We start from the raw sequence: 21,848 nt of genomic DNA on the forward strand, positions 1-21,848 counted from the left end.
CTTGATTCTTTTCCCCATTAAACGTCTGACAAATCAGCTGTTATTCCTGATCCCCATTGTTTCCAACTTTGTAAACAACTTTTCCATCACTGCCACACATTTTCCAAAAAGCCTACCTATCCTTCCTATACCACCTTCATTTACCTTAGGCTCACTCTTTGGAATTACAATTCAGTAATTTTTCTCTATTTCTCAACTCACCTTTTAAAACTGTCTTAAGATCTATCCTTTTGATCAAGCTATCAATCATCTCTAACCCTTCCAACACACCTTTCTTAAAAAAAATCTATCTTTTCTACCATCCCCTGTTCTAAACTGCCTTAATGTTTGTTTTATACTGTATTTTAGTGTCTCAAACCACTTCTGAAGAATTGTGTTGTTACTTTGGCCAACCTGCTAGTTCTGTTATGTTTACTTTTCAGATGTTTGAGGGAATGTATTGCTGTGCAATTTTTATACTCATATTTTTCACGCATTCTTTTTTTTCTGGCTCAGTGTTACCTTCTTGTAGCTTAACCTGTTCTACTAATTTGGATGCCACGTTACACAGTGAAGACTGCCCATGTATTTTGTCTGTTATGTTGGACCAGAAACTTGAATCCAGTATGCCTAGTGAGTAGTTGTTAACAACCAGTGAACAAATGGGTGGCACAGTTCTTTCCAATTTTTGGCTTTCTGAATCTGTTCGGGTTAGAATCAGATTGGCTAAACTTTATTCTTCCGGACAAAATCTAGACAACTTCAATTTATTTAGAACTTTTTAATGTAGAAGAATGAACTGTTTCAAGAGGTATAACATAAAGTAAATGCAGTGCCAAACGATACTGTTCAGAGAAGATGGGGAATAATGATATGGCATAGTCTTAGTGTAAATTCTACTGATAATTGAAGTGACTTGCAATCCAATATCATCAAAGAGCTTAGTCTCGTAAGTTCGCAAAATCTTTTACAGTGCATAAGGAGGCCATTCAATCTATCGGGTCTATACTGGTTCTCTGAAAGAGCACTCTACCTAGTTTCATTTCCGTGCTGTATCCCTGTAACCTTGCACATTGCTGTTGGGCGCATTGGGCATTCTGAATTTTCCCTCTGTGTATCTGAACAGGCGCCGGATGTGGTGACAAGGGGATTTTCACAGTAACTTCATCGTGGTGTTAATGTAAGCCTACTTGTGACAATATTAAAGATTATTATCAATATTATTATTACATTCTTATTTTTTAGCTAGAAATCCAATTCCATTTTGAATTGTCAAGTCCATCATTTGCAAACCCCTCTCACAAATTATTTTACTGCACAAATCTGTTTGTGTTTTCAATAGTGACCCCGAAAGTTCACTCATCTGCAATTTAGCATTTGCCGATGCAGGAAGCATTACAATAAATTGCTTAACTTCAACTACACAACACCAACAACTTTCACTTTACTAGATGTGTTTGAGAATTGACAGAAAATTAACCACATTTCTAAGAGGCTGGAGTCACATGTAGGTCAGGCCAGTTAAGGGTGGCAGATTTCCTCGCTAAAGGGCATCATTTTACGATAATTGACAACAGTTTCATGGTCATAACTAGACTGGTTTTGTTTATTCCGGATATATTACTATATTTCAGATTTATTAGTGGAATTTAAATTGGGATTTGAACTAATTTCCCCAGAGCATTAGCCTGGGCTTCTGCATTACTAGTCCAGGAACATTATCACTACACCACTGTCTACTCTGTTTTTTCATCATCCTCCCCCCATAATAGTGTTACTGCACCTGATGAATTACCCAGTAAACTATGCCTTAGTGGATCTTTCAGCACTCTGCCATATTGCTGTCCACCCAATTCTTGAGTGTACAGTGAAACCTGTATAAATGGACACACTGGGGGAAAAAAAGGACTATTAGGATATACAGCCTTCAATACATCTTCATGCATGGGTATGTAGATCAGAAGCAGTTGATTTTCTGAATGGGAATGTGCAGTGCTTTATCCCGGAATCCAAATGACCGAAAAACTGCTCTATCTCTGAGATTGCATGCTTGCATGGTTCTTAGATTATTATATGTTCTGTGATATTTTTGTCGCATGAAATACTATGACAGATCAAGTTGTGGTGTTTCTTGGAAAAAAAGACTTCCTTTGTTTGCCTGACATTGAAACGTTTTGTATTTTAAATTCTCAGTTCACTGCAAATTTTCTAGGGTTGGAACTGAATTGCCAAGTTACTCCCATATGTTTATGAATAATTTCTGTGTGGGACTGGTTTTGGCAACTACTGCAACTAGTTTCTATTGAAACAGCTGTATAGTTGGAGCAATGATGAGTGTTGATACAATCTTAAACAATAGTCCATTTAAAGTTAATAGTTGTGGGCTGAAAGTTTATTTGATATTTTAAAATTTACATTTTTCTAAATTTCTGTCTCAGCAAGGCAATGTAGCAAGTTCCTTATGGAAGGAAATCTGCTTTCTGTACCAGTCGAGCCTGTATGTGACACCAGACCCACAGCAATGTGGGCGACTCTTAACCTCCTAAAATAACCTGGTAAGCCACTAGATTGTATCAAAAAGCTTTGAAAAAGTCGAGCAAATCGGATGAAGCACCCAATATCAACTGAGGCACCAGATACAGTCATCCTTGTGAAGTCTTCCTCACAAACACCATCTGGAAACTTTGCCAAAAAAGGAAAAGCTGTTTTACAGACAAGTGAAGAGCGAGCCCAACGTTGTATTCTCAAAGGCATATCTTTCAGCCAAAGTCCCAGACTCTTTTATCACTACCTCTAGATATGTGTTATCCAACCACAGGACCTATCCATCAGAAGTAGCAGCGCAGGGTGTACTGTCAGAGGGACTGGCCTTGAGAGTGCTTCAACATTTGCTTCTGACACCTGAAGCCTCCTGGCATGAGAAGGAAACCTCCTGCTGATTATTACCTATTGTGTCGGCGCTCAATTGAAGAATCAGTACTTGACCTTGAATACCACTTAAAAGAAGCACTTGAAGATAGCAAAGGAACAGAATGTACATTGAGTGGCGTCTTCAATTTCTAAACTTTGTAACCCCACTACTGAGGTAGTGGGTGAGTCTTGTTTGATTTATCTACCAAATTTTCCCTGTGGCATGAGATGGGAGAAGCGAGCAAGGGACAAAACTGCTTGAGCTTGCAATTACTAATCCATGTGTTGCAGATGGACCCGTCCATGACTAAATTGGTAAAGGTGACCACTGCACAGTCCTTGTGAAGGCAAAGCCCTGTCTTCACACAGGTTTATTGCTATTAGATTAAACTTATCCACACCCTGAAGGGTTCTCCCGCTCCGATAGTCACCCAGGTCGAGGTTTTTATACTGCACAGATTCCCCTCGTTAAAGGGAATGACCCGCCCTGTTACCTGGGCTCAGTAAGGGCCACGGGGAACTGGATGGTTCACACCACGTGACCTCTGTGGGGGTTATAACATCTTGTTTGCCAGCAGCTCGAAAATGGAAAAAAGTTCTCCTCTGATTTGGTGCCAAAAGCAAGAACATGGTGCATGACGTCAAGTGTAAGTGCAGGGTGTGTGACCTCACTGCTGTCTGTTCTGGACAGAAGATTGTGCACAGCCTCATTTCCTCCTTATTTAAAAGGCGGGAGCTGCCACCATTCTCAATAAAAATGCCGGTAGAGGTTGTTGGGTGCTTCTCGCACGATCGGCACCACTGTGGGAATGCTGCAACCAATTGCTCACTGGCCTCCTGACACCTGCTCCACAACCTGCACTTTAAAAAAAAATCTCTGGATTGGAGAATACTTTTCCTAGTGAATGGAATACTGTTTTCTTATCCTTAAAAATAGGAATTATGTTTTGAAAAACAAATTTAAGAAAACAAGCTGGTTACCATTATCTTTGTAATAATGAGACTGCTTTCTATGAATTGGTATGAGGGGTTGAGGTGCATAAGCAAAAGTGGTGGGGGTATGGAGGCAGTATTTGTCCAGGAACCAATCACAGAAAAGATGAATCTAACCACCAGAAAAATCAAATAGAAATCTGGTTTGTGCAGAAACTTAACACTTTGTCAGACTTTCCTGAGCCCCTTGGAGCCATCACCTTCATCAGGAATTTACATGTGCATCAAACCTATAATGTCACCAAGATTCAAATTCTCTCCATAGTGGTGATAAATAACAGTATTTCCTCCCTTGCTGTCAGTTTCAGTTCGCAAAATCCTTGGATCATCCAGCAGTGCTACCAGAAAGCGGTACTGCCTTGTGCACCTAACTCTAGAAGAACCGCCGAAGGATTTAAGCAAATAGTATTGTATACTCCGCTTTAAAAGTTGAAGGATAACATTTAATTATGTAAAGGAATATATACATGAAAAATACGACCCATTTATAATTTCACATAAAGAATATAGTTGGGGGAATTTCATCTCCAAAAGACGAGCAAAAAATCTCGGTGAACTTGGGGCTTGTTAATTAGTTAATTGGATTAGGCCAGTTTTCAGAGGCTAGAGTCACAGTATAAATCTGAGCTAGTTACAGTGCAGAGTTTGTTTGCACTGAGTGCTGAATTTGGGTGCATTTGAGTGCTATAGTGAGAGTTTGGTGACTGAGGGAGTTTGGTGAGGAGGGATAAGGTGCTCCTTTTCATTTCATTTCCTACATTTCCTCAGAGTGTGAAGGGAGCCAGAAGTTTACAGAGTACAGCTGACTGGGAGCAGAGTCGGAGGGCCGAGTTCCAGTTGGTCCACAGTGCACCTGTATTCTGTAAGGTAAGAGGGGATGGAGGTTGGGCAGTTGCATGCTCCTCCTGTAGGATGTGGGTGGTGAGGGATACCACCGGTGTCCCCTGTGACTATACCTGCTGGAAGTGCACCCAACTCCAGCTTCTCAGAGACGGTGTTAGGGAACTGGAGCTGGAGCGACTTCGGATCATCCGGGAGGCACGGGGTAATAGAAAAGAGTTACAGGGAGGTAGCCACATCCAAGGTACAAGACAAGAGTAGCTGGGTTATAGTCAGGGGAAAGAAAATGAACAGGCAGGCATTGCGGGGTTCCCTCGTGGCCGTTCCCCTTCAAAACAAGTATACCATTTTGGAGGGATGACCTACTGGGGGAAGGCCCCAGCGGCCAGGTCTCTGGCACTGAGTCTGGCTCTGGGGCTCAGAAGGGAAGGGGGGAGAATAGAAAAGCAATAGTGATGGGAGACTCCATGGTTAGGGGAATAGATAGGAGATTCTGTGGTCGCAAGCGAGACTCCCGGAAGGCACGTTGCCTCCCGGGTGCCAGGGCCAGGGATATCTCGGATCGTGTCTTCAGGATCCTTAAGGAGGACGGTGAGCAGCCAGAAGTCGTGGTGCACATTGATACAAACGACATAGGTAGGAAAAGGGAATGTAACAAATGAGTTTAGGGAGTTAGGCTGGAAGTTAAAAGCCAGGACAGACAGAGTTGTCATCTCTGGTTTGTTGCCGGTGCCACGTGATAGCGATCCTCGGAATAGGGAGAGAGTGCAGTTGAACACGTGGCTGCAGGAATGGTGTAGGAGGGAGGGCTTCAGATATTTGGATAATTGGAGTGCATTCTGGGAAGGTGAGACCTGTACAAGCAGGACGGGTTGCATCCGAACCAGAGGGGCACTAATATCCTCGGAGGGAGGTTTTCTAGTACTCTTCGGGAGGGTTGAAACTAATTTGGTAGGGGAATGGGAACAGGATTTGTAGTCCAGCAGCTAAGGCAGCCGATGTTCAGGATGTCAAAGCATGTATTTAAGAAGTGAGGAAGGTAACACTGACAAATGAGAGTACATGCAGGCATGGAGATGGGTTGAAATGTGTATAATTCAACGCAAGAACCATTAGGAATAAGGTGGGTGAACTTAAGGCATGGATCGGTACTTGGGACTACGATGTGGTGGCCATCACGGAAACTTGGATAGAAGAGGGGCAGAAATGGTTGTTGGAGGTTCCTGGTTATAGATGTTTCAATAAGATTAGGGAGGGTGGTAAAAGAGGTTGGGGGGGGGGGGGGTTGCATTATTAATTAGAGATAGTGTAACAGCTGCAGAAAGGCAGTTCGAGGAGGAATCTGCCTACTGAGGTAGTATGGGTTGAAGTCAGAAATAGGAAAGGAGCAGTCACCTTGTTGCGAGTTTTTTATAGGCCCCCCCAATAGTAGCAGAGATGTGGAGGAACAGATTGGGAAACAGATTTTGGAAAGGTGCAGAAGTCACAGGGTAGTAGTCATCGGTGACTTCAACTTCCCAAATATTGAGTGGAAACTCTTTAGATCAAATAGTTTGGATGGGGTGGTGTTTGTGCAGTGTGTCCAGGAAGCTTTTCTAACACAGTATGTAGATTGTCCGACCAGAGGGGAGGCCATACTGGATTTAGTACTTGATAATGAACCAGGGCAAGTGATAGATTTGTTAGTGGGGGAGTATTTTGGAGATAGTGACCACAATTCTGTGACTTTCACTTTAGTAATGGAGAGGGATAGGTGCGTGCAACAGGTTTACAATTGGGGGAAGGGTAAATACGATACTGTCAGACAAGAATTGAAGTGCATAAGTTGGGAACATAGGCTGTCAGGGAAGGACACAATTGAAATGTGGAACTTGTTCAAGGAACAGATACTACGTGTGCTTGATATGTATTTCCCTGTCAGGCAGGGAAGAGATGGTCGAGTGAGGGAAACATGGTTGACAAGAGGTTAAATGTCTTGTTAAGAGGAAGAAGGATACTTGTGTAAGGATGAGGAAACAAGGTTCAGACAGGGCGCTTGAGGGAAACAAGATAGCCAGGAGGGAACTGAAGAAAGGGATTAGAAGAGCTAAGAGAGGGCATGAAAAATCTTTGGCGGGTAGAATCAAGGAAAACCCCAAGGCCTTTTACACATATGTGAGAAATATGAGAATGACTAGAGCGAGGGTGGGTCCGATCAAGGACAGTAGCGGGAGATTGTGTATCGAGTCAGAAGAGATGGGAGAGGTCTTGAACGAGTACTTTTCTTCAGTATTTACGAATAAGAGGGGCCATATTGCTGGAGAGGACAATGTGAAACAGACTGGTAAGCTCGAGGAGATACTTGTTAGGAAGGAAGATGTGTTGGGCATTTTGAAAAACGTGAGGATAGACAAGTCCCTGGGCCTGACGGGATATATCCAAGCATTCTATGGGAAGCAAGAGATGAAATTAGAACATAGAACATAGAACGATACAGCGCAGTACAGGCCCTTCGGCCCTCGATGTTGCACCGACATGGAGAAAAAAAAAACTAAAGGCCATCTAACCTACACTATGCCCTTATCATCCATATGCTTATCCAATAAATTTTTAAATGCCCTCAATGTTGGCGAGTTCACTACTGTTGCAGGTAGGGCATTCCACGGCCTCACCACTCTTTGCGTAAAAAACCCACCTCTGACCTCTGTCCTATATCTATTACCCCTCAATTTAAGGCTATGTCCCCTCGTGCTAGCCACCTCCATCCGCGGGAGAAGGCTCTCGCTGTCCACCCTATCTAACCCTCTGATCATTTTGTATGCCTCTATTAAGTCACCTCTTAACCTTCTTCTCTCTAACGAAAACAACCTCAAGTCCATCAGCCTTTCCTCATAAGATTTTCCCTCCATACCAGGCAACATCCTGGTAAATCTCCTCTGCACCCGTTCCAAAGCTTCCACGTCCTTCCTATAATGAGGCGACCAGAACTGTACGCAATACTCCAAATGCGGCCGTACCAGAGTTTGGTACAGCTGCATCATGACCTCATGGCTCCGGAACTCAATCCCTCTACCAATAAAGGCCAACACACCATAGGCCTTCTTCACAACCCTATCAACCTGGGTGGCAACTTTCAGGGATCTATGTACATGGACACCGAGATCCCTCTGCTCATCCACACTACCAAGAATTTTACCATTAGCCAAATATTCCGCATTCCTGTTATTCTTTCCAAAGTGAATCACCTCACACTTCTCCACATTAAACTCCATTTGCCACCTCTCAGCCCAGCTCTGCAGCTTATCTATGTCCCTCTGTAACCTGCAACATCCTTCCGCACTGTCTACAACTCCACCGACTTTAGTGTCGTCTGCAAATTTACTCACCCATCCTTCTGCGCCCTCCTCTAGGTCATTTATAAAAATGACAAACAGCAACGGCCCCAGAACAGATCCTTGTGGTACGCCACTCGTAACTGAACTCCATTCTGAACATTTCCCATCAACTACCACTCTCTGTCTTCTTTCAACTAGCCAATTTCTGATCCACATCTCTAAATCACCCTCAATCCCCAGCCTCCGTATTTTCTGCAATAGCCGACCGTGGGGAACCTTATCAAACGCTTTACTGAAATCCATATACACCACATCAACTGCTCTACCCTCGTCTACCTGTTCAGTCACCTTCTCAAAGAACTCGATAAGGTTTGTGAGGCATGACCTACCCTTCACAAAACCATGCTGACTATCCCTAATCATATTATTCCTATCTAGATGATTATAAATCGTATCTTTTATAATCCTCTCCAAGACTTTACCCACCACAGACGTGAGGCTCACCGGCCTATAGTTACCGGGGTTATCTCTACTCCCCTTCTTGAACAAAGGGACCACATTTGCTATCCTCCAGTCCTCTGGCACTATTCCTGTAGCCAATGATGACCTAAAAATCAAAGCCAAAGGCTCAGCAATCTCTTCCCTGGCTTCCCAGAGAATCCTAGGATAAATCCCATCCGGCCCCGGGGACTTATCTATTTTCACCTTGTCCAGAATTGCCAACACTTCTTCCCTACGCACCTCAATGCCATCTATTCTAATAGCCTGGGTCTCAGCATTCTCCTCCTCAATATTATCTTTTTCTTGAGTGAATACTGACGAAAAGTATTCATTTAGTATCTCGCTTATCTCCTCAGCCTCCACACACAACTTCCCACCACTGTCCTTGACTGGCCCTACTCTTACCCTAGTCATTCTTTTATTCCTGACATACCTATAGAAAGCTTTTGGGTTTTCCTTGATCCTACCTGCCAAAGACTTCTCATGTCCCCTCCTTGCTCGTCTCAGCTCTCTCTTTAGATCCTTCCTCGCTTCCTTGTAACTATCAAGCGCCCCAACTGAAACTTCACGCCTCATCTTCACATAGGCCTCCTTCTTCCTCTTAACAAGAGATTCCACTTCTTTGGTAAACCACGGTTCCCTCGCTCGACCCCTTCCTCCCTGCCTGACTGGTACGTACTTATCAAGAACATGCAATAGCTGTTCCTTGAACAAGCTCCACATATCCAGTGTGCCCAACCCTTGCAGCCTACTTCTCCAACCAACACATCCTAAGTCATGTCTAATGGCATCATAATTGCCCTTCCCCCAGCTATAACTCTTGCTCTGCGGGGTATACTTATCCCTTTCCATCACTAACGTAAAGGTCACCGAATTGTGGTCACTGTCTCCAAAGTGTTCACCTACCTCCAGATCTAACACCTGGCCTGGTTCATTACCCAAAACCAAATCCAAAGTGGCCTCACCTCTTGTTGGCCTGTCAACATATTGTGTCAGAAAACCCTCCTGCACACATTGTACAAAGAACGACCCATCCAATGTACTCGAACTATATCTTTTCCAGTCAATATTAGGAAAGTTAAAGTCTCCCATAACAACTACCCTGTTACTTTCGCTCTTTTCCAGAATCATCTTCGCCATCCTTTCCTCTACATCTCTAGAACTATTAGGTGGCCTATAGAAAACTCCCAACAGGGTGACCTCTCCTTTCCTGTTTCTAACCACCAGGGATCCTTTGCAAAGCCGTTGGCAATGATCTTTTCGTCCTCACTGTCAACAGGGGTGGTACCAGGGGATTGGAGAGTGGCGAATGTCTGTTCAAAAAAGGGAATAGGGATAACCCTGGGAATTACAGGCCAGTTAGTCTTACTTCGGTGGTAGGCAAAGTAATGGAAAGGGTACTGAGGGATAGGATTTCTGAGCATCTGGAAAGACACTGCTTGATTAGGGATAGTCAACATGGATTTGTGACGGGTAGGTCTTGCCTCTCACGTCTTATTGAATTCTTTGAGGAAGTGACCAAGCATGTGGATGAAGGTAAAGCAATGGATGTGGTGTACATGGATTTTAGTAAGGCATTTGATAAGGTTCCCAATGGTAGGCTTATGCAGAAAGTAAGAAGGCATGGGGTAGTGGGAAATTTGGCCAGTTGGATAACGAACTAGCTAACCGATAGAAGTCAGAGAGTGGCGGTGGATGGCAAATATTCAGCCTGGAGCCCAGTTACCAGTGGTGTACCGCAGGGATCAGTTCTGGGTCCTCTGCTGTTTGTGATTTTCATTAATGACTTGGATGAGGGAGTTGAAGGGTGGGTCAGTAAATTTGCAGATGATACGAAGATTGGTGGAGTTGTGGATAGTGAGGAGGGCTGTTGTCGGCTGCAAAGAGACATAGATAGGATGCAGAGCTGGGCTGAGAAGTGGCAGATGGAGTTTAACCCTGACAAGTGTGAGGTTGTCCATTTTGGAAGGACAGATATGAATGCGGAATACAGGGTAAACGGTAGGGTTCTTGGCAATGTGGAGGAGCAGAGAGATCTTGGGGTCTATGTTCATAGATCTTTGAAAGTTGCCACTCAAGTGGATAGAGCTGTGAAGAAGGCCTATGGTGTGCTGGCGTTCATTAGCAGAGAGATTGAATTTAAGAGCTGTGAGGTGATGATGCAGTTGTACAAAACCTTAGTACGGCCACATTTGGAGTACTGTGTGTAGTTCTGGTCACCTCATTTTAGGAAGGACGTGGAAGCTTTGGAAAAGGTGCAAAGGAGATTTACCAGGATGTTGCCTGGAATGGAGAGTAGGTCTTACGAGGAAAGGTTGAGGGTGCTAGGCCTTTTCTCATTAGACGGAGAAGGATGAGGGGCGACTTGATAGAGGTTTGTAAGATGATCAGGGGAATAGATAGTCGACAGTCAGAGACTCCCCCCCCCCCCCCCCCCCCCCCCCCCCCCCCCCCCCCCGAGTGGAACAAACCATTACAGGGGACATAAATTTAAGGTGAATGGTGGAAGATATAGGGGGGATGTCAGAGGTAGGTTCTTTACCCAGAGTAGTGGGGGCATGGAATGCACTGCCTGTGGAAGTAGTTGAGTCGGAAACATTAGGGACCTTCAAACGGCTATTGGATAGGCACATGATTACAATAGAATGAGGGGGTGTAGATTAATTTGTTCTTAATCTGGGACAAAAGTTAGGCACAACATCGTGGGTCGAAGGGCCTATTCTGTGCTGTATATTTCTATGTTCTATGTTTTTTAACTGTTTAATAAAAATGGAACTTGATTTGGTTACTGAATTAGTATTAATGTTGCAATCTACATTGCTTTTATACCATTATTATGGAGCATTTCTACAAGACATCAGCATAAGTATCTCTTCACCTACATTCAAAATATTTATGCTTCACTCCCAGATAAATTTAGAAATTGCGTGATGGTAGGAAAACGTGATATTCTGCACAGTAACTGAAGAATGCCCAGTTAACCTTTTTTGGTGATAATGGTTGTGGGAGGACTGTTGGCTGGGAAACTGAAGTTTATTTTATATAGTGCTACACATTTAAATTCAGTAAGTAAATAAAAACATTTAGACATCGAATGTGAAATATAGTATCTATGACAGTTGTGAATCAACAGTGTATAAACATCAACCGAGGCCAATCAATCTAAATGGTCCATAGATGAGTTTATGACCAGCTGACACTTGTGAAAATACAGTACCATTTTTGCTTAGACTGAAGATTGGGAGGAAGAAAATCACTTCTTTTCATCTTCAAATGCATATTCCTTTTCTAGAGAGAACCTGAGTTTATTTACAAATTGCTGGTTCGACATTTTTCTTCAGCAACTTTTGTTATTTTTTTATAACTTTGAGTTTTTGTTTGATTTCCTAGGATCTGGAATTCCATGGTGTGATGAGATTTTATTTTCAAGACAAAGTAGCGGGGAACTTTGCAACAAAATGCATCAGAGTGTCCAGCACTGCTACAACACAAGATGTCATAGAGACTCTTGCAGAGAAGTTCAGACCAGACATGCGTATGCTATCCTCTCCTCGATACTCACTTTATGAAGTGCATGTTAGTGGTGGTGAGTTTCTCAATAAGGAATTTGTGTGCGTGCGTGTGTGCACGGGGGGGGGGGGGGGGGGGGGGGGGGGGGGATGGAAGGAAGAGGCGGAGGAGGAGAGGGAGCAGAAGAGATAACGTACTGGTAATGCCATTGGGCTAGTATCCAGAAGCCCAAGTTAGTGCTTTGGTGGTAAGGTTTGAAATCCCACCACAGCAACTAGTGGAATTTAATTCAGTTAATAAAATCTGGATTTTAAAAAACTTGTCTTGATAATGGTGACCATGATGCTATCATCAATTGCTGTAAAAGCGTATCTGGTTTAATAATACCCTTTAGGGAAGGCAGTTTTGCTGTTTATATCTGGTCTGGTCGACATGTGACTTCAGACCCCCACAGTTGGTCTTGCTTGGGATACCCACACAATGTGAAAGAATATATTAAAGTTATTTGATTAGTTCCTAAGATAGATAGAACCCTGTGTTTTTAATATTATGCAATGGTGCTTTCAAATACACCCAATAGATACCAGTGACAATTCTGTTTTTTAATTGCATGAGATTCATGGATAACAATTTTCACAATTGCTTTTGACGTTTTTTGCCCAGTGCACTTCCTGTTTATAAAATATTAAGTTATACAATATCAAGTATTTCCCAGGGCTTTAACCACTGGTTTTGTTGTTGCAGTGTACCAATGGGGAGATTTCAATTGTAGATTGCCGAATTTTGCCAACTGGCCGACCTTTGGGACCCAAGCCACGTTCGCTTACTTTTAATGCATTAGCTCCTAATGAGTTACTGGGTGCTAACTTTAAAAAAAAAATGAATACACAAGATTGTGTTTTGCTCCAGAAATTTTTAAACTCATGAATTGGAGTCTGCAGATTCATTTTATTCTCTCTGCGAAGAGACTACCTTTCCCCAACCACCAGTAAACTTTTGAAAATCAAAAATCTTCAGCTCCCAATTCATAGTCAGAAGTATTAGGAACATATGTTTTTTTAATAGAATTTACAGTGCAGAAGGAGGCCATTCGGTCGATCAAGTCTGCACCAGCTCTTGGCAAGAGCACCCTACTGAAGCGCACACCTTCACCCTATCCCCGTAACCCAGTAATCCCACCCCACCTAACCCAAGGGCAATTTAGCATGGCCAATCCATCTAACCTGCACATCTTTGGACTAGGAAGAAACCGGAGCACCCAGAGGAAACCCACGCAGATATGGGGAGAACGTGCAGACTCTGCACAGACAGTGACGCAGGGGGGAATCGAACCTGGGACCGTGGAGCTGTGAAGCAACTTGCTAACCACTGTGCTGCCATGCCGGTTTTATAGAAACAGTACATTGACAAGGCAATGCATTTCTTGCACAAATGCCCAGCTGGGCACTGATTAACCAACAGGAAAGGACAAAGCAGCAGCTTACACTGAAAAATGAGACATCACATAAAACATTGCAGTTTTAAAAAAATTATAAAATACATGCAAATTCTATGAATACTCAGGATGCAGGATATTCAGCTTCTGGTCCCTTACCACTGAAATGATTGCAACAGTGTTGCATGCAGTTCCAATATCGTGTTATATGTTACTCGATCAGAAAAACATCCAACCACACAGAACTCATACACAAGAACCATTTCAGTAAAATGTATCAGTGCTCATACCATTATACTTTCTGTGCTCTGAACAGAGCTGGTGCATGTTTGCATGGCTTTATGTTCGATCTCTTTATATCTTGGCTTTGGAATAACAGATGACCACCGAAGAATATCTGCCAGCTGGAAATGAGCCTGGAGGGGAGGTTAATTTGCCTTCCCATCACCTGGATTTATTCCACCCGACCACCAAGTCTGACCCAAGCAGGATGGATTATCTCAATGGGGCATTGGCCTTCCTGATGTAATGGATGATTTTAACCCAAACACTAACAATTTTAATGTGACCACTGGCAATGGTAGCAACTCTCCCATCTGCTCCTTTCCGAACAGCAGCAGTCACACCTTTAAATACATTACTGCCGTGTTTACCTGTACCATTTCTGTAATTGGGATGATTGGCAATGCGACTTTGCTGAGGATTACCATGAAGTACATCTGCTTCTGTCTGTGGCCTGCATTCCATGTCTTCAGCTCTCCTGTACAGTCAATCGCTGCTTCAGCCTCACTCCTGATCTATTCTCCAAATCTTGCCTCAACTTCAAATTACATTCTCTGTTCTTTGTCTGCCCTCTTTTGTTCTGGTCCTTGCCATTCACATTTTTTGCGACACTGTGCTCCGTGACCCACCTGACACCTGCCCACAACCCACCCGTGGATCGTGATCCCCATTTTGAAAAAAACCTGATCTAGTGGGTGAAGGATATCCCCTGAAAGAATGTTCGAAGTCTTACAAACTTTCAAGTGGTTATTGGATAGGCACCTGAAGCACACCAGAATGACAGGGAGTGGGATAGCTTGATCTTGGTTTCGGACAATGCTCGTCACAACATCGAGGGCCGAAGGACCTGTTCTGTGCTGTACTGTTCTAAACCAGTAATCTTTCTCGGTGCCAGTTTAATAGGCCTCAGCGTAACAGCAAGAGGAGAAACTCATTCAGTGCTTATGTTATTGTAGATCATGTGAAGTTAAGAGGATGGGGCAAAAAGACTGAAGAAAAAAGTAGTTTGTTTTATAGTAACTATTTTCTTAAGTTCAAATTCCACAAATAAGATAGGCCTGCCAGAATCAAATATTTGCAATTTTGTAAAATCTTCAAACCCATCCTCTTCCGCTGCTGTTCCCTTGATTCCACCTCCCTGCTGTTCTCTGTGCAGCTGCTTAGACTGTTCCAACTATTTGAAAACCAGAAGAATATTTCCTACCAAATTACTTTCTCATTAGGATTTCAATTACCGAAATTAAGTTGGGGAATGTTTTTAAATAGGCTACCCTTATTCTTACCTGGATTTCTGAAATGTGTTTATTGACACCTTGGGTGGCCATAGACGAGTTCAAAACAATTCTGAGACTTTGAAGTTGTGAACTGAAACAAAAATGAGTTTCCATGGATATGGTGAATCGGTGCATTCACTAATTTGGCTATGCATTGGGATTCTTCTGCTGAGTTTCAGGGTGTTGGCATTGAAATCCATTATTTTCCTAACTTTGTTCTAATATATTTACACTGCTTTCTTTGGTTATAAATGCATTCATTTTAAAACCATTTAAGTTATGAATACTTGCAAAACATTGGAATGTATAATTTGTATTTTGTTTTGTAAACGATGTAAATTTTATTTTCTAGAGGAGCGTAAACTTGACCAGGATGAAAAGCCTTTAGTTGTACAACTGAACTGGAACAAGGATGATAGGGAGGGAAGATTTGTTTTAAAGAATGAAAATGCGTTCCTCCCACCTAAGGTAGATGTATAGAAGTATAATGAGTTTTTTGTTTGCTGCGCACTGCTTAATCAGCACAATTTGTAACTCCCATCAAAGGCTCAATAGGTCAACTGAATCGTGAGATGCAAGATAGAAGTGAAAAATCATAGATTCACTCATTACTTCCTCAGTTTGGGCAATAAATTGATTTCAATGCTACTGATTCATCAGGATTGTTGTTCCTGTTTGATGGCCTTGTCCTTTGGTGTTCTGTATTTGCAGAAAAACATCCCTAACACCCAAATGCATGGTTCATTTGATCGAGCTATGAGAAGGCTGCTGTACGTGTGCAGCTCTAGGACATGTGCTACCGCACACCCGAGTCAAATCCATAGTACTCTTGCAATGGACAATATTTTAGCTCATCGTGTTTTTCCAAGAAGACGTTGCGCAACAGAATTGTTCAGGAAAATTAAGTGGAAATTGGAGTGGTGGGAGAAAATATGTTGTCCTTTTTATTTTATGAATTAAAAATCATGTATTCTGAGAAGTATGAAGTTTTCTCTGGACAGTCGGTGCAGTATTTTGGAACTAAGTTACCTTTAGACTAAACTGCAAATTCCATTTTTTTCCCCCTCATTTAACGTAGATGACCTCACACCTTTCCTATATTGAAGTGAACTCTGTTTACCCAGTCCTATTATGACACCATTGTTTTTTTGCTACAATCTGATAATTTCCCCCTTACTATAGATGACCTGAAAGTAGTGATATGTAGGAGACCGACCAGAGTCCTGTAGCCTTTGTTACATGCATATCTTTAATTAAGTATTTTTCCAAACCCTGTGACTGACTTGATGGTATATTCTGTTGTACTTTTTGATGCTAATGCAATAATATTCTGCCAATTTAATTTAAATATATGTTTAATTACACTTTATTTTGAACAGGTATCTTACTAGTTCTTAATCTCTTCTCTGCCTGAAGTATTTATCACTGATTTTATATACTCTGACCTGGCTCACTTCCATTTTTATTCTTTAGGTTACTATTACTTCTATTTGAAACTTCTACCATTTTATTGGTTTAAAGTCCTTTCCACAATGCTGTTCATCCTTTGTGCTAGAACTTTGGACCCAACCTGGTTCAAGTGCAGTCTGTCCCAACAGTACACTTCCTTCCTGCTTCTTTACTGGTGCCAGTGCCCAATGAAATAGGACACCATTCCCTGCCACTCTTGTAGCCAGGTATTTGCTTTTCTAATTTGATTATCCCTATGATAATTAACATGTAGCTGTGGTAGTAATCAGGTGATTACAACAATTGAGGCCCTGCTTTTTAATTTCTACCTGAGGTTCTACTATTTCCTTAGCTCTCCTCCTCCCTGGCTTCCTCCCTACACTGCAACAAATGATTATTTTTGCCTCCCCTTCCGTGTTCCATTCAATTCACTTTGACTTATCCCTTGGAGCCATTGTGGTTATTCTAACACTGCTACTCCAGACTTGCTGAGGTTGTTATCAAAACAAAGCAATTATTGAATCCATGGAATCTTGAGCCATTTGGCCCTGATCTCATAGATTATATTTGAAGTAGAAGTGCACTTGAGATTTGATGGTAACCATAGGTGATCTTTGCATATTAAAAGCATTTTAAAACAAAGGAAAACAACGTTGCTGTGTACAAGCAGTAATAATATATATGGCTCATTTTTTAAATGGTTAGCACAGAAGAAAACTAACTCTTAAGAAATTAATGAAAATTAGGCTAATCCAATTTTTAGGCATATTAAGCAGCAATCAGATTGACCGATGAAAGTTTCTTCAAAGTAGAATTTCTGTGCACCATAATTGCATACAAGTGGTAGCTGCAATAAATGAAATTGCAATGAAACAAACTTTTCACAATAGGAACTAAGGGGGCGTTTGGAAGGTTGGGATAATGTGACTGTAAAAATGTTGCACAAGCGTGGGGATCGCAGTTATGTACATATGCTGTTACACTTCTTTGATTTACAGAAGTCTCAGAGTAATGGCCCAGAAAAGGAGAAAGAAGGCGTGATCCAGAACTTTAAAAGGACACTCTCAAAGAAGGAAAAGAAAGAGAAAAAGAGACGGGAAAAGGAAGCGCTAATGCAAACTGTGGATGATGATGGACCTATTCCCAGTGGTGATAGGTAAGCAGTAGCAAGCTATTACTTGAACGTTACAGCTGTTACTCTGTTCTTCTAATTTAAACTGTTTGTTGTTCTCTGCAGTAATGCAGTGATATACGCCCAACTATAATGCTGAGTGTCGACCTATATTAACATTTTGGTAGTCAGCATTTTTAGATGGTCAACTCCTTTATACTCAGAACAAGATTTGTATGCAAACTAAATCAGAACTTGGCACGCAACACGCAAAAAGATTGAGATGGAAGCAACACTGCAGACATATAGTAAGAATGTAGACCTTCGTCAATTCATGTGTTATGATGTAGGACCAGCAGGTAGATAAACCATGCCTTTATTACTATGCAGCTCATTTTTGCCAACCTTTCAACCTAGTCCTCTTTGGTTACCAGCATTTCCTACTCTTCCAGTGTGTTGCATAGAAAAGTCCAATTCTTTGTGTTCATGGGAAGTGGACATCGCTAGCAAGGCCAACATTTGCTGCCTATCTCTAATTGCCCTTGAACTGAGTGAGGTCAACCACTGCTGTGGGTCTGGAGTGGGTAAACACAGCTGATTTCTTTCTCAACAGGGAATTAGTAAACCAGATCGCTTTTACAATAATTGATAGTTACTAGTGCTGAGACTAGCTTTCAAATCCAGATTTAGTAATTGAATTTAAATTCCACCAGCTGCTATAGTGATATTTAAATCCATTAGCCTGGGCCTCAGCATTACTAGTCCAGTGGTCTTACCATAACACTGTTCTTATGCCTGGAATGCCCATTTACAGACACCAAAATAGAAAATCTGGAAAGTGAGATGCAATTCATAAACCTAAAATGAAACTTCACAAGGATAATGCCAAAAGAGTCCTGATGCTGACCAGAGGGAAACTAGCCCTGTGAATTTGTCCTTTTAAGGAACAAACTCCTCCATTTATGCCAAAGCTAAATTCTCAAATGAGTGAGAATCTGAAAGTTCCTGGTGGAAACTTGCAGTGCCAACCATTGTACAAAATTTTGCATTAGCAAAGAAATATTCATCTCATTTTCATCCTGCTGAGATCAGAGAGTTAGCAAATTGCTCTGACCTGCCTCTGGAACAGCCAACAATAAACTATCTATTTAACCTCCCACAACAGTTTTAGGAAAGCACATGGAAGGACATGGGCAGCATGGTGGTGGTTAGCACAATTGCTTCACAGCTCCATGGTCCCAGGTTCGATTCCTGGCTTGGTTCACTGTCTGTGCGGAGTCTGCACGTTCTCCCGTAGGTGCGTGGGTTTCGTCCGGGTGCTCCGGTTTCCTCCCACAGTCCAAAGACGTGCAGGTTAGGTGGATTGGTCATGCTAAAAATTGCCGTTAGTGTCCAAAATTGCCCTTAGTGTTGGGTCGGGTTACTGGGTTATGGGGATAGGGTGGAGGTGTGGGATTGGGTAGGGTGCTCTTTCAAAGAGCCGGTGCAGGCTTGATGGGCCGAATGGCCTCCTGCACTGTAAATTCGATGTCTATGACATAAGAAATAGAAGCAGGAATCGGCCATTTGCCTCACCTGCCATTAAAAATATGGCTGACCAGATGTGGACTCAACTCCACTTTGCTGAGTGTGCCCTCACTTCTTGACTCTCGTATCAATCAAACATTTGTCTAACTCTGTATTTTCAAAATATCCACTGTTCACTGGGAATTCCAAACGTTAAGGACCATTGCAGAGAATAAATTCTCCCTCATGTCCATCTTAAATGAGAAACTACTTATTTTGAAACTGGCCCCCTCATTCTAGGGCCCCACATGGGGAAGTATTCTTTTTGCATCTACTGGGTCGAGGCCTTTTAAGAATCCGTTTATGTTTCAGTAAGGTCACCTTTCATTATTCTAAACTCCAATGAACATAGCTCTAATCTGTTCAGTCTTTCCTCACAAGCCAACCCCTTCATTCTAAGATTCAGCCTAGTTGGCACGGTAGCACAAGTCATTAGCACTGTTGCTTCACAGCACCAGGGTCCTTGTTTGATTCACGGCTTGGGTCACTGTCTTTGCGGAGTCTGCATGTTCTCCCCATGTCTGCGTGGGTTTCCTCTGGGTGCTCCGGTTTCATTCCACAAGTCCCAAATGATGTGCTTTTTGGTGAATTGGATATTCTAAATTCTCCCTCAGTGTACCCAAACAGGTGCCGGTGTGTGGCGACGAGGAGATTTTCACAGTAACTTTATTGCAGTATTAATGTAAGCCTACTTGTGACAATAATAAAGATTGTAATCTTCTCTGAACTTTTTCCAATGCAGGCATGTCCCTCTACAAGTACAGTGACCAAATTCTAGGTGTGATCTCACCATTGGCCTGAATAATTGTCGCAAATCTTCCTTCGTTTGATACTCCATCTCCCTTGCAATAATGGCCACCATTTTGTTTGTCATCCTAATTGCTCGCTGTACCAGCATGTTAACGTTTTGAAATTCATGTAGAAGAACACCCAGGTGTCCTCTCCTCTCTACTGCAGCATTCTCCATTTAAATTACCTGCCGTCTCTTTTTCCTGGCTGTCCCAGGGGACAGCCTCCCATTTCCCCACATTATACTCAAACTGCAAAACCCTCGCTCATTTATCCTACCATTTCCCCTTTCCAGATTTTCTGAATTCACAACTTGCTTTCTATCTTAATCATCAGAAAATCTGTCTACAATATAGTTGCTATATTCACCCAAACCTTTCATTTAGATCATAAATAGTTGAGGCCCCATCAATGCTCTATGGCAGTGGAAATGACCCAATTATCCTGTTAGTTAACCAGTCCTCTATTTAAGTGAATATATCACATCCCGCACAGCACCATGAGCTCTTAAATATCATAGCTTGTTGTGACACTTCATCAAATGTCTTTTGAAAATCCACATGCACCGCATTTACTGGTACCTCTTTATCCTCCCTACTTGTTGCATCCTCGAATATCACTTAATATGTTTGTGAAACACAATTTGCCTTTCACAAATTGTGTTGACTATCTTGTGCATTACGATTTTCTAAATAATTTGCTGCTGCCATTTTAATAATAGGTTCTGGCACTTTCCCAGTCACAGGCATTAGGCTAAACTGGCCTCTAGTTTCCTGCTTTCTGAGTCCCTTGAGCAGAGGTGTTACATTTGCAGTTTATCTAATCTGCTGAAATCTTTCCAGAAACTAGGTAATTTTGGAAGGTTACAACCAGTGCACCCACTATCTCTGCCACAGCGCCAGGGACCCAGGTTTGAATTCAATCTTGGGTGACTGGAGTTTGCACGTTCTCCCTGTGTTTGTGTGGGTTTCCTCCGGTGCCCCAGTTTCCTCCCACAGTACAAAAATGCGCAGATTAGGTGTATTGGCTTATTGGACTTTCGACTTTAGTTTCATTTGCATTCCCATTACTTTTTATCCTCTTTATCCGAAGCCTCAAGATTCATCTGACTAAACCTTTCTAAAAAAAATTCCAATTAAGAAGTAATTTAGCGCGACCAATGTCTACCCTGCACATTCTTGGGTTGTGGGGTGAGATCTACGCAGACACGGGGAGAATTGTCAAACTGCATACGGACAGTAACCCACGGTCAGCATAGAATTTTTCATGCAGTGAAATTGTATTTTTCTCAATTTTTCAAGACTTAAAAGGTTTCAATATGGTTATCATTGATATATTTTCTCCAATATGATGTAAGTTTTAAAATGGTAAATATCTCTTTCTACCAAAAGTGAGAACTCCAGTTCACATCTTGCAGCGGAGGTATACAAAGATATGCCAGAGACCAGCTTCACCCGGACAATATCTAACCCTGAAGTAGTTATGAAACGAAGACGACAACAAAAGTTAGAACAAAGAATGCAAGAATTTCGTAGTGGTGATGGACGGCCTGATTCAGGTATTGATGGCTTGTATTTGTACAGCATCTTTAGTTTACAAAAACATCCTCAACTTTGTAGAGGAGTAATTAACAAAATAAATACTGAACCAAAGGACATACTTAGAGGGTTGTACAAAAGCTTGGTCAAAGCTGTGGTTTCTTTGATCGTGTATCAAACGAGGAGGCCAGAAAGGGAATCCAGAATGTGGAACCAAGGCAGCTTAAGACCAGTGGTGGACTGAAGGGAGTGAAGAAGTGTGTGTTCAGTTGGGCTGCAGGAGGTTCATGACCATCGTTAGGGACAAGACCCTGAAGAGATTTGAGCACATGCATGTGAATTTTGAATTGAAGTGTT

The 21,848-nt window shown here is 42.2% G+C and overlaps 1 protein-coding gene across 9 annotated transcripts in view; it reads left to right on the top strand.

Moving 5' to 3' along the window:
* Positions 1–21,848, top strand: part of afdna (afadin, adherens junction formation factor a) — a 253,647-nt gene that overhangs the window by 37,082 nt on the left and 194,717 nt on the right. For 8 of the 9 annotated variants that reach the window (XM_038803241.1, XM_038803250.1, XM_038803267.1 and 5 more), the window contains exons 2-5: positions 11,928–12,123; positions 15,391–15,506; positions 17,486–17,643; positions 21,345–21,511. In XM_038803241.1, the coding sequence (XP_038659169.1) occupies positions 11,928–12,123; positions 15,391–15,506; positions 17,486–17,643; positions 21,345–21,511 (637 nt within the window). Of the gene's footprint in view, positions 1–4,661; positions 4,750–11,927; positions 12,124–15,390; positions 15,507–17,485; positions 17,644–21,344; positions 21,512–21,848 lie in introns of those variants that run through there. The other variant, XM_038803258.1, reaches the window with a different exon arrangement.

This window comes from Scyliorhinus canicula, chromosome 1 (assembly GCF_902713615.1).
Source record: "Scyliorhinus canicula chromosome 1, sScyCan1.1, whole genome shotgun sequence".
NCBI lineage: Eukaryota > Metazoa > Chordata > Chondrichthyes > Carcharhiniformes > Scyliorhinidae > Scyliorhinus > Scyliorhinus canicula.